This window comes from Bemisia tabaci, chromosome 2, assembly GCF_918797505.1.
Source record: "Bemisia tabaci chromosome 2, PGI_BMITA_v3".
NCBI classification, from domain to species: domain Eukaryota; kingdom Metazoa; phylum Arthropoda; class Insecta; order Hemiptera; family Aleyrodidae; genus Bemisia; species Bemisia tabaci.
The window spans coordinates 60,025,402-60,038,306 of NC_092794.1; the positions used below are offsets into that span (position 1 = coordinate 60,025,402).

The 12,905-nt window shown below is 40.7% G+C and overlaps 1 protein-coding gene across 1 annotated transcript in view; it reads right to left on the bottom strand.

The window, feature by feature from the left end:
• Nucleotides 1-159: 159 nt before the first annotated feature.
• The window catches only part of LOC109042703 (uncharacterized), a 40,894-nt gene continuing 28,148 nt past the window's right edge, over nt 160-12,905 (bottom strand). The window contains exon 2 of the mRNA XM_019059595.2: nt 160-5,032. Coding sequence (XP_018915140.2) covers nt 3,396-5,032 — 1,637 coding nt within the window. The 3' untranslated portion in view covers nt 160-3,395. The remainder of the gene's footprint in view (nt 5,033-12,905) is intronic.

The following is a 12,905-nucleotide window of genomic DNA, read 5'->3' on the forward strand; positions in this document are numbered from 1 at the left end:
AAAGAAAATTTGAGGCAAATTTCAGAACAAAGCTCACAGCTTTCTACCAACTAAACAGTTGAATGTATGCACAATCTTAGTCTAGTTGATAACATGGGTATAAGTTGTTCAGTCAAAAAGGTCCTCATGTATGAAGTGAAAAAAATTAGGGCAACAAAATATTTTACAACATTTTTATTTTCTCTTCTTTAATTTCAAACAAGAAGAATATCACATGAAAGTTCACAACTAATACTCAACAATGTACAGGTCAATTTTAGTATTCCAAAATACCAAACCAAATTGCATCTTATATTATTCGCCCCTCCCAATTTAATCATAAATAGGCCTTAAAAAAGGGAGAGGGAAAAAATGATGATGGATTGTCTCTATTTTGGTACCAAAACTCAAACATGTTCTGGTGATCACAGTCAAAGAAATTTACTAATAATTTGAAGTAAGTAAAAAAAAATAAATGAGCCAACAGAGAGCTCTTCTCTTTTTATTTTAGATTCCAGATCAAAGGAGTGAAAAACAAAGATTTATTTATCAAAATTTGTCTTGATTCTGTGACTAGTGTTGTCATTCAATTGAGTGGACCAAGCAGGAACATTTACTTGTTGTCAATGGCAGAAGCACCTGGCAAAAGTAAGATTTAGCAGACGAAAGTTACAGAATCAGACTAATTGTCTTTTATCACTAAAAATATACGTAACCGAAATGAACAAAGTAAGTCTCTGCTGAGAAACAACTTGGACCAGTATCCAGTATTCAGTCAATCATGACATAAAGAAATAATAACTCCCATTGACGTCCAATGCTTGTTGCAACGCTTCGCACTTCTTAAAAGGCACAGCACTGATTCAGGTAATGACCTCTCCAATTTCAAGCAAAATCATTAGAAACGGAACTCAATTTCTGAAAGAATATTGCTAGGCAGATACTAATTTTTCTTGTCAGGGTGAAATTGTCAAAATCAGTTCTTAAGTCAACAGCTCTAGCCGTTCACTACCTTTTAGTGGTGTTCTAATGTATAAAGAATCTTGAAAAACACATCACATCTGCTTTTTTTCTCACTGGAAGGATCCCTAAAGAAAAATTTTAACAATATCTAGTTTTAGGGTGGCTAGAGCTTGTAACTCTACAAAAATCCGTACACACAATCCTCTGGGCCCGTATTTGGCTGCTTAGGGTTCAAAGACTGGAAATACTTTTTTCCATTGTTAAGGCAAATACTTGGAGGAATGACTTAAAGTAACAATTTCTAATTCTTAATATAAACGTAAAAACTTTAAGTTTACTAAGTAAGGCAACTGTCTGTTTTAAAATTAGATTTCTGTTTTATAATGAATAAGGCATTTGAGTTACACCAAATCTTACTGAAAATTGAACAAGCAAGAATCTGAGATTCAGGAAACGGAAAGATTTCAATCACAAGAATTCTATCACTGAAAGTAATTCAATTGAGAATAGAAAAAACAACTTAATCGGCCCAAAACATAAACAGAGAAACATAGTTTCTTATTTTATTTTATGTGTTTCTTTTTATTATTTGCGGCCTTAGTCCCGTTTTAAGTCGTTTCTCTGTTAATTGAGAATGTTGAGACTCTCAAAATGTGATTAGAACAACTTTCACTTTTCCTTATGACAATTGTTAAGTGTTTGCTCAATCTCTTTACATGGACAGTCAGCAGTTAATCGCAGGCTTCTACTTGATGTGGGCTCATCGAAGGTTTGCTAGTAAGTACCAACTCTCCAGTCAAAGTCTTTCCAGTATTCAATTTCATAGATGAAGTAGGGCATATAGTAAAACGATTTATTTAAACCCTGCAGATCTCCTTCGTGGCAATCTAAATACCAAGGATCTATACTTGAATGCATTTTACACTATTTCACATTATTTCATAAATAAATTATTGAAAATATAAATAATAAATTGATAAAACCCTGTTACTAAGTAAACGACTAGATCCTTTTTTTTTCTTTTAATAATATCTGTACAAGTCCTACATTCTATTTCCATAATCTAATTGCATCGGTGTTTTTCAATAAAGGTGAGAATAGTTTTTTAACTGAAATATTATGCCATTCTCAGCTTTTCTTTGAGTACTTAAGCGGAAAAATTTCCTCGATGAATTTGAGCAATCCTTTTTAGTGGTTTCAAAACGCTCACAGTTTAGAATCATTCTAGTTTTTACAAACAAGGTCGGATGCGTTTATAAAGTAATATGCAGGATTAAAGAATCACTCCATTTTGGGGCCGTTTCCCAACCTTTAAAGGTGGGTTTTTGTATCTTATCTCTTCTTTTCAACATGTTACGAATAGGTAAGGTCTAGCTGGCATAAAATTTAGATCAGTTGTTACCTCACACCACAAAAGTACAAAATATCTTTTCTATGTGTTCTTCAAAGAGGTAGCCAATGATATTGAGATAGCTCAAAATGTTTCCATCTGTCAAAAGTAGTTACTGATTTATGATGAGCAACTGAAAGTGTCAACAGGAGCAGCTTCATTAAATCTATAACTTGCAAAAGAAGTTCAGGTAGTAACCACTACGTAGTATGCTTTTCACCATTGCAATGTTTTTTCAAAGTAAATCTGTAACTGCAGTATAAAGGTAGTATTGGTTTTAGGTCACTCCTGTTTATTTCATTAAACATTTATAGAACCTCATACTAAACTCAGATGGATTCAATTCAGATGCTTATGCACTCATACGAATTAAAAAGAACAGAGGAAAGAGAATTTTTCAAAATGACTAGAGATGTAGTTATAAATCTACAGGCGGAATGTCTAATATTCAGATTTTTTAAAAGAATTGATAGGAAAATCTTAGGCACTAGAATTTTTCACAGCTCTGCATATCATCAAAGCTTATAAGACAGCTAAACTGAATCTAAATCGTTTAACTGACACCAGTAGCCCAGGTCGCTTTACTCCAAACCTACGTTTAACGTTTTGGGCAAAGTTGCTCCAATATGGCTGCGTTATTAGCAGATAACATCTCTGGTCTTGTTATGGCAATTGTCTTTCGTAAAATTTTATCATAACAGAATTCCCTCCTATCATAAGTGTGCAGGTAGCGCATGACAACTGCCCCACATACCAATTAAAACATTTCAAATCTCTCTTTTCTCTTTATCAAAATCCATTCTACCTATATTACTGATGGTGAAACTTGAAAAACGCGCACACACATCTCAGTTGTGACAGGTATGTTCGGAGGTGACATCCGTTGGTGACACGGACCTGCACCTAGTAGCGTCATCACCGGTGACGTGATTGCAGACGCAGACATACCCCAGGAGAAGGGTAGCGCCTTGCGGCATGGCGTGGCGTCGGCGATCTCCGTCCACTCGGGCAGAGAGCGAAGCCCGTCGCTGAGACAAAGCAGGAGCCATCCACGGCTTCCGCATCACGTGATCTCGCCGAAGAACCCGAGAACTTTGAGCGTCTCGAAGGTCTTTGCGATAAGCTCATCTTTGTACTTCCAGATGGTTGTGTCGGCCACACTGTTCGACCTGTACTCGGTGCAGGTCTTTTTTAGCGAGTTGACGCAGTCAGCCCGATAGTGCTGAAGCTGGGCGTCGCTCGTCTCGACGGCGTAGGAGGTGCAGCCCTGACTCAGGCAAGCCAGCGGGAAGTGGTTGTGGAGGGTGAGCGCCCGCTCAGGGTTGTGGAAGCACTTGACGTATTGGTTCGGTTTGGTGAAGTTCTTGCTCCGGTAAACGTGCTGCGACATGTGCATGTAGCGCGGAATGTCTTTGAACCACCCGTGCGAGTGGATTAGATCGTCGAGGAAGTAGACGTTGCGAACGTTGTACGAGGCCCGCGTCTCGTTCTTTATCTTGAGCGCTTTCACCATGACGTCATCCATGAGCTCCCGCCAGGTGCGTCGTTTGACCGGCATGATGACTTCGTCAATATCCAGCAGGGCGATGTATTCGTAGGTGTAGAGATTCTTGTACAGGCAGTCGTTGTATGGGATCAGCTCGTTCTGCCGCTTGTAGTTGACCTTCTTGGTGAGATAGAGGTGTTGGAAGACCGGGAGGTTGGGCTGGCCGCCGGGTAGGGTGAGAGGAGTGACGTGGACTCGCCCTTTGCTCTTGTAGTAGTTGAGAACCCTCGAGACGTTGGGGTGGACTTGGAGCTCGTAGAAGAATATCTTGTCGGCCCCGAGGATGCCCAGTAGCTCGATCCACTCGACGAGTCGAACGGATAGATCCTCGTGGATGAAGTCGAGCCCTTTAACGCAAACGCCAAAGCCTTTCTTTTTAGACGGCCGATTGTAGATGACCCGGAGGTTGTTGGTGGCCACGTCGCAAATCTTCTCGACGATGGAGACGGACGCGGGCACCTTCTTGTGGTGGCTGGCCGGGATCTGACAGGTGATAAGATAAGGCTGGAGGATCCCCTGTTTGTAGTTGCCCCACTTCTTGTACCAAACATACTTGTACTCCATCACTTTGTTGACGACCGGCTCCTTCTCGTTCTCGAACCAGAACTGGCAGTGCGTCACCATCTTAGGTTCGATTCGGTTAAGCATGCCTAGGATCCTTACGGCGGGGCCGATGCGGCTCAGCTTCCGGACGTCGTAGTAAGCCCCGTACAGATAGAAAGTCCCGTTGGAGGAGTGGAGAGTCTGCCAGTAGATATTGTTGAACTCGAGCTCGTAGATGCTGGGAAATTTCGCGCAGTTGTCATTCTTGTAAAACATGGGCTTGTTCTTGTGTTTGTTCCAGTAAACGATGGGGAGACTCGGGAAGCGCTCCTCTATCTGTGCTATTAGGGATGCCTCCGATTGTTTGGGGGTTTTATCCACGGTTGGCTCCAGGTTGAGCAGTATGTTGAGATGCTGAGTGGAGCTTGATCCGGCCGACGCATCGCTTCTCACATCCTGCTCTAAGAGAAGCCTTGAATTCACCGCATCGTTGGGTGATCGCATTAGCCCGCGAAACTTGTGGTCCCGAAAGTGAAGGAAAGCCAGTACGAAGATTCCCCACAGGAGTACAAAACAAAGGCCTTTCTGGATTGCTTTCATTATTCGTTTGCCTGCAACAAATAAATAAAAAACCGAGGATTAGGTATGGAATGCATAATTGAGTATACAAAAGTGCAAAATTTCGTTTTAAAGCGTCAGGCAGACATAAATAAAAATCATTGGTATGAAACTCATACAGTATAATACTTAGTAAGATTTCAACATGGGGGAAAAAATTATAAGTAGTGGGTATTGAATTCCTTTTAAGTATGATCATCTGAGAAGTTGATAGGCAGCCAGTAATAAATGTCTGACTGTGCGTGTCACGCAGTTCGTAAGCGTAACCAGATGCATGATTAATATTTATAAAAATCTAGTGGTTGGATACTAAATTTCTTGGGAATGGCACACTGTTATCTGGACAGTATGTTGGAATTTTTTAGCCAACGTGCGTTAAAAATTAGGAGAAATGTGTTGAGGGAAAATTGGGCTTGCGTGCGAGCACGCAAGCGCCTTTGTATTGAGATTTTCAGTTTTATGCTGAATTTTTAACGCACGTTGTCTAAAAAATCCATACTGTCTTACGACCCGTGCGTACCGCAATCAGTTAGTGAGTTAACTGGGATCTAATAAGGAACCACAAGCGTTCTCTTATATCCGTAGTCCAGATTGCATAACTGTTGAATTGAGGGAACTTTCCAATATCCTCAGCCATTCTCGAGGGAGCTGTTGCTCTTGGCAGAGTTCTTTCGCTCGAGTACTAATAAAATAAGAAATATTTTTAAAAAACGACAACAGACCATTATTGTGACATACATTTGCATAGTACCTATCGTACATGATGTATGCTAATATTACATACAGCTTTCACAGCGCTATTTGCTACCCTGCGAGACTTAACCGCCGCGTTATCTAACCAATGATAACTGTTTATTAATTTTTTTTTTTTTTTTTTTTTTTTTTTTTTTATGATTTTTCACTTAATTCTTGATAGTTTCTCTTTCTAAAAAAGGTAATAATGATAAGAGGTTGTTGCAACATCGACCTTTTTCTCACGTCTGAATTTGTTTTATTTTTGGTTTATGGTTTATAAAAATAGCATACCGAAAAGCATCTCTTTCCAAAATTTCAGCCGCCCCTCCCAAAAAAATCTGGTAGGGAGGGTGGGGAGACAAAGATGTAAAACCCGGTGAAAGCCTTTTGCCTCATAACTTTTCAGCGTATAATGGAAACTTAACGAAATTTAGCAACGAATAAAGTTCTTTTAAAGATCGCAAATCCCCGTATGATGCAAGAGCTTCATTCGAAGGGATAGCTCAAAATTGAATTAAACGTGAATGGAAAAAGTGACGGATATGGACATTCAGTCTCACAATCAGATCGTAAAATGAGAGCGAACCCGATCTAGAGAAGTATGCGTGCCCGTGCTCGACACCTCGTCATCACTGCGACACAGTTCAAGGTCACCATGTCATCATCAACTGCCATTGAGCAAGGTTGCATCACGGGAATTCAAAGACGACACTTTATAGTGCGCCAAATCCCCCCCCCCCCCACCCTCTTCATTTTGTATCTGAGAGATAACTCTGAAAAGAGATAAAGAGATGATGCTGCAACAGACTCATCCGAAGCCCCAAGTTATCGCGTTGCATCATCCAACCATCCAATATAATTAACCGTTCAGTTGTATGTTGGATTTCGGTCTCCAAACTCGGTAATTTGAATGCCGTGGATCTCCTGATTGAGGATAAGTACCGATAGTGATGCTGGGTACTATCCACCAAGAGGCTATTCTGGGCTTGCGTGATGCCTCTTAGACTTGGTGGCTACATCATTCTCAGTGGCGTGGCGTGAATTGCGATACATCGATAATTATGCCATATAAACCTATGGTAAAGAATCGATTATTAAGGTGTTCGCTGCAAACACCCTGTTTATCGATCCTTTTCCATAGGTTTAAGTGGCAGATCAATCGATATATCGCAAAGCACGCCACGCCACTGCATCATTCTATATTCGATGACGCTCCACCCAGATCAAACGGACTATTTCATTTTTCATCATTGCTCCGCTGTCTTAGCTATCTTCTTTAGGAGCAGCTCAATGCATTTAACGGTCATTCATTGAATGGTGTACCCAGTGACTTTATCAATGTCTTGGGAGACGGAGAGGGGGGGGGGGGGGAATCTGCAGGTTCAGGTTCGGTGCATTTTTATGAGGGTAGAGGTCGAAGCAATTACTTTTCGTAACCGAGGCAGTGGCGTGGCGTGAATTGCGATGTATCGATTGTTATGCCATTTAAACCTGTGGTAAAGAATCGATTATTAAGGTGTTTGCTGCGAACACCCTGTTTTTCGATCCTTTCCATAGGTTTAAATGGCATAACAATCGATATATCGCAATTCACGCCACGCCACTGAACTGGGGTACAGACCCGCTGGCCCTTCCACCCGTTACCAACTGCGTATTCAAAATGGCTCCGATAGGCACTGGCTGGATCGTGCTCCATTTCTAAATCACCAACAATAACATCGATAATGCTGAAATTAAAAATAATAAGAAGTTTTTTATCAGAAAAATCCACTAAAAAAAAGTTGAGAAAATTTGTGGTTGAGAGGGAACTGCTTCTTTGAATCAGACTAATATATCCTAGACAATGTTAGCATGTGAGGAATATCAGAAAACTGAAGTTTAAATTTAAATTCATGAAAATAAGCAGGCGGGTTGATCACATTCGTTGTCATTTCAACGAACAGCCACGCGCATCGTCGCAGACTCGAGCATCAATAGGAAAAAGTAGAGATTCGAGGAGACTTAAACGCAAGGTTAAGAAAGTAGTTGATGTAGATTTCATGACGTGTTCGCTTTTTGCAAACAACAGTTCATTCGGCCCTCATTTGGACTGAAGTTCTTGTTTTTTTGGAGTACTTTGAACGTATCAAGAAAGGTTTTTCTGATAAGTGGTGGAAATTTGATTGTTTTATAGGTACCCTCGGATTACCATCACTGGAAAAAAACCACATTGGATCTAGAGTCCAGACTCTTGAAAACATTGACAAGAAAAAATACTCTTGATTCAATCGGATTTTTGCTTGAATCAAAACGAAATCGGTTTAAATTAAGAGGCTTGGTTCTTGATTTAAGCTAGATTCTGATTGAGTCAAGAGTACTTTTTCTTGTCGATGTTTCTAAGAGTCTGGACTCTAGATCCAATGTGTTTTTTTTTCCCCCAGTGATCAATGACTGAAGCTTTTGTTCCTTTGGATGTATCGAAAAGCGTCTTTCTAAAAATTGGTGGAAATTTTATCGTCTTACACAGTTGTAATGACATCATGAAATAGTCTTCGAACTCTTAAAAAGCCCTCCCACTCATGTTTTTACTCGATGGAATTTGAGAAGATGTTTTCGTGCGGTTATGGCTGAAAATCTATCGCGGAACCTCTGTGAGTGGGAAACAAAACAAGGAATCTGACAAGAATATCAATAATGTGGTCATCCGCGGTGACCGAGTTTGACGACGATGAGAGTGACGCGTTATTTTCCCGGGAAAAGGAATACGGCCATGGCCATGTATATCCCTCTCGTTGTTGACGATCAGTCGTCAAAATCTTCTATTTTCTCCTGGCCAGTTAAAAGGAGGACGCGACAGCCGTTGTTGTTCCTCCACTATGAAAACTAATGTGCCCGACAAAAAAGCGCCCTTTTTTTGGAAATGCGGGGATGCCCTTCAAACCTATCCCAAGAGAAACCTCATGATGAGGCAATCCTCCAATGAAAAATTAAGCTTGAGTTCAATGCTCGTTTCCATAATATATGTAGGTATCCAGGGCTGGAAAGTTTGCATTTTGTGCTATTAAAAAATTTATTCTTTTGAAGTTGTTTGATTAAAAAACATACTCCATCATTTTTTGGGGGGGGGGGGGGGTTCCGGAGCACAATTTTAACAGTCGATGGGATATTGAGACTGTTGTTAACACTAAGATCTAGCAATCAGTCATGCTACCTAGAGCGTTGCAAAGTTATTACAAAGTGTTTCTGATCACCCATCCCAGGCTTGGCTGCCGCCAAAATAAGTTTTCCGTGGCGGAAGAACGTTGTTTGAGGATCCAGATCTCGCTAATTTCTTTCTGATAAAGCATTATTTTTTAGGAAAGTTAGAAACATATTTCTTTGGAATTTCAGAATTATGAGATTAGATTGCGCAGAATATTCTATATGCCTTAAAAAACTAAGAGCACACAAGCTCTCCTGGAATTTCTTGTTACATCGGAAGCAATGTGGAAAAGCTCGAGTGTACATACGGCGTTTTTACCTAACGTTTCAGTACTGATATCCGACAAAGATATCAGTTGAAACGCCATGATACAACTATTTGTACTCTATGGACGCGCGTGTTGCATACGAAAAAATGGAAGGCGCGCTCCGGTCACTCTAGCCCACGAAGTAGTGCTCACAGCGTCACGCTGTCACGATTCGGTGTAGTGGTATTGCAGACTGTTGAAACTTTAACTGGCTTTGTCGGCAAATCTGCGCCGTTCAATACATCGATTTTCGCTTCTTATCGTGGCGACATAAATTTCAACAATCAGGCTGCTGGTGATAAGATCCAATACCCTGATTGTGAAAAAGGTGCGTAAATATACTTTCCTGTCCTTTCCCCTTGGTTTTACCCGAGAATTTCATTCTTGCCGCTTATTCGCACCGGCACGCCGCTGCTTAATGGAATAGAGCGCCTTCCATTTTGGCGTATACAACACGCGCGTCCATAGTGTACGAATAGTTGTATCAAGGCGTTATTATCAACATCAGTGAATTCGTTTACGTAGGCATGTAGGCAGAAATAGCAGCAGAAGGAGCTCCGCCACGTTTTATTCTACCCGAGTGCCGTTTAAACAATTGAATTTAAAAAGATTGATATTTTTAATTTTTTCTGTCAAAAAACAACCTTTTTTTCCTGGAGTATAATTTTCTCAGTTGATGTTACTTGGGATTAAGACCGTTGTCGAGACTAAGATCTAGCGATGAGTCGTGATGCAGCGTTGCAACGTTTATACAAGACGTCACAGACCACCCGTGCCAGACTTTTTTCTCGGTTATTTTAGGTCGGATGATGTTTTGGACAGGGTCGGGGGGTGTCCCATAGGGAATGAACCCCTTGAATCGAACTTTCATGGTTTCGAAGCTGCTCGGCTCCCCTTCGGCCCCATCTCTCATGAAATCCTCCAGTCCCAGACATCGGCCATCCTAAAATAACCGAGAATAACGCCTGGCACGGGTAATCTAGGACATCCTGTATTTACTTTGCAACGCTTTCCCACGCGACTAATCTCTGGATGGTTGTATGAAGTACCTAGAGTCTTAATTCCAGAGAGATCCCAAGTAGCAGTGATCGCGATAAATTGCGATTTTATCGGAATCGATTTATTGAAATACTATCGAATGAAAAATTGCGATAATTCGCGATTCCATCGCATACATTTGCGATAATCGTCTATTTTATCGATAGCGATTTATTGCAGTATCATCAAACAAGACAACGTGATAAATTGAGGTAAAATTTCGATGCTATCGAACCTGATTTTATAGAGATAAAATCGCAACAAGATCGAGGACAATTGCTTAGCTGTTGATGATCCAAGCGAATTTCATCGTCAAAAAATCGTATAAAAATCGCAACTTAATTTCAAAATATCGCGATTTTCCCGTTGAAAAATGTTACTTGGAAAGGTCCGCTTATCGACAGGCTTTCGTGTGGAATCCAGTATAGGTACTCTCAGAGATTACACTTTTAATGATGTTCTGAAGAAATCAATTTTAGACAGTAGATTGGAATTTTGTATCTAAGGTGCGTTAAAAATCAGCATAAAGCTGACAATCTGAATCAGAGGGATAAAGCTCATATGAGCACAATTTTCCCTCAAAGAGGTACGCTATTTGGTGCAACACTAGTTACGACCATTTAGAAAGGCAACTGCAGACGTGTTTCGGATCTAATTTGATCCATCATGAGTAAGTACAGTGCAGCCTCCCGAATTTTGCTGCCCAACTCTGGGACCGCTTGCCCAAGTCTCGGGCTGGTTTTCACCACCTCTCCGAGCCTGGTCGTAGAAAATTCAGGAGACTGCGCTGTACTCACCCAAGTAGCAGTGATCGCGATAAATTGCGATTTAATTGGAGAATGTATCGCGATTTTATCGACGTCGCGATTTATTGCAATATTATCGGGAGAAAAATCGCGATAAATTGCAACAAAATCGCGATATTATCGAACGCGATTTTATAGAGATAAAATTGCAATAAATTGCAATTTTTCATTAACGCATGAATGACGCATATGAAAGATGTTTCTATTCCGCCGCCGCCGTTTTTACCGAGATCCGTTGGTAACTTAACCATCTCATTTTTTTTTATCAATTATTAGTATAATGTTACAAAGACAGACTGGTAAGCTTACCTGAAAACCGGTATTTTTACTGATTTTTTCAGGTAAGAATGCCACTTTTATTGGTAATCAATCCCCGGTAACTTTACCATTTTATCTCGGTAATTCTACCACAGTCGATAAAAACTATTGGCGTTTTTCCCAAGGTCCATCGGTAACTTTGCCATCTCACTATTATTGGTAATTTTACAGAGACAGAATGATGAGATTACCAATAGAACCTTATTTTACCAACCGTATTTCAAGGTATGAAATAAAATACAGAGGAGGGAAAATTAAAAAAAAAAAAAAAAAAAAAAAAAAAAAAAAAAAAAAAAAAAAATCCAATGAAAAATCGGTGTCAGTCAACGCAAAGACATAAGTTGTGAGGTTGCGAAGCGCCGATCCATGTATAAGAGGCTTCAATTCGCACACGCAAGTCATATAGCGGTCATAGCATAGTGACAATGTGCTGGCCTTCCACCGTAGCGATTGGGGTTCGAATCCCCGCGGAGGCTCCGGGGATTTTACGCTCGTCTTCGTCAAAGGACCTGACGGCTGAACCTAACGGCAATCGGCTGACAACTTTAACCCCTTTTTTTTGGCGATTTTATCAATCGCTAGGATCATCAACATCTGAGCGATCATCCTCGATCTTATCGCGATAAAATCGCAATTTTTTCGGGCCGATAAAATCGCAATAAAATCGCGAAAAGATCGAGGATAATCGCTCAAATGTTGATGATCCTAGCGATTTTATCGCCGATAAAATCGAGGATAATCGCGACTTTATCGGCGATAAAATCGCGATTTTTCCGTTGAAAAATGCTACTTGGGCATGATGGATCCAATTGGATCCGAAACGCGTCTGCAGTGCCTTCCCGAATGGTCGTACCTCGCGTTGCACCAAACAGCGTATATCTTTGAGGGAAACTTGCGCTCTTATGAGCCTTTTCCCTCTGTATCGAGATTTTCAGCTTTATGCTGATATCTAACTCACGTTGGCTAAAAATAGAGTTTCTAGCATCAGGATTTTCCCGATTCTATAAGGATTTGAGATCAATCAGAATTTAATTCTGATTTTATCAGGATTTAAGGAAAAATCGGTCGTATAACATCAGGATTTGAGGAAAGTGTCGGCCCCCTGGTAAAAATCGGCAGTAGAATCTGTGTTCCAAAATACCATAGACCTATACAGCCGGCTGAAAGATTTCCAATAGCTTCTATAGCCGGCCACACAATTTCTTATAGCCATAGCCGATGGCGACTAAGCAACAGCCAGGCGATAAAGTGTATGCTAAACGTTACTAATTACGGATGCTAGGACTCAGTGAGTTTTTGAAATACTGCTCTCTTTTTAGGCCGTAGTATCTTGATTTATTTTGTGAGGAAAGCTCCGTACTTTTGATGGATGCCTGCCATTACTAATATATTAGAGCGCCTTCAGTTTCGTATGATACTGTGCAATACCTCTGGTGTGAAATAGTTGCTTCAAGCGCCGTGGCAGGCGGGCAGCCAGCGCG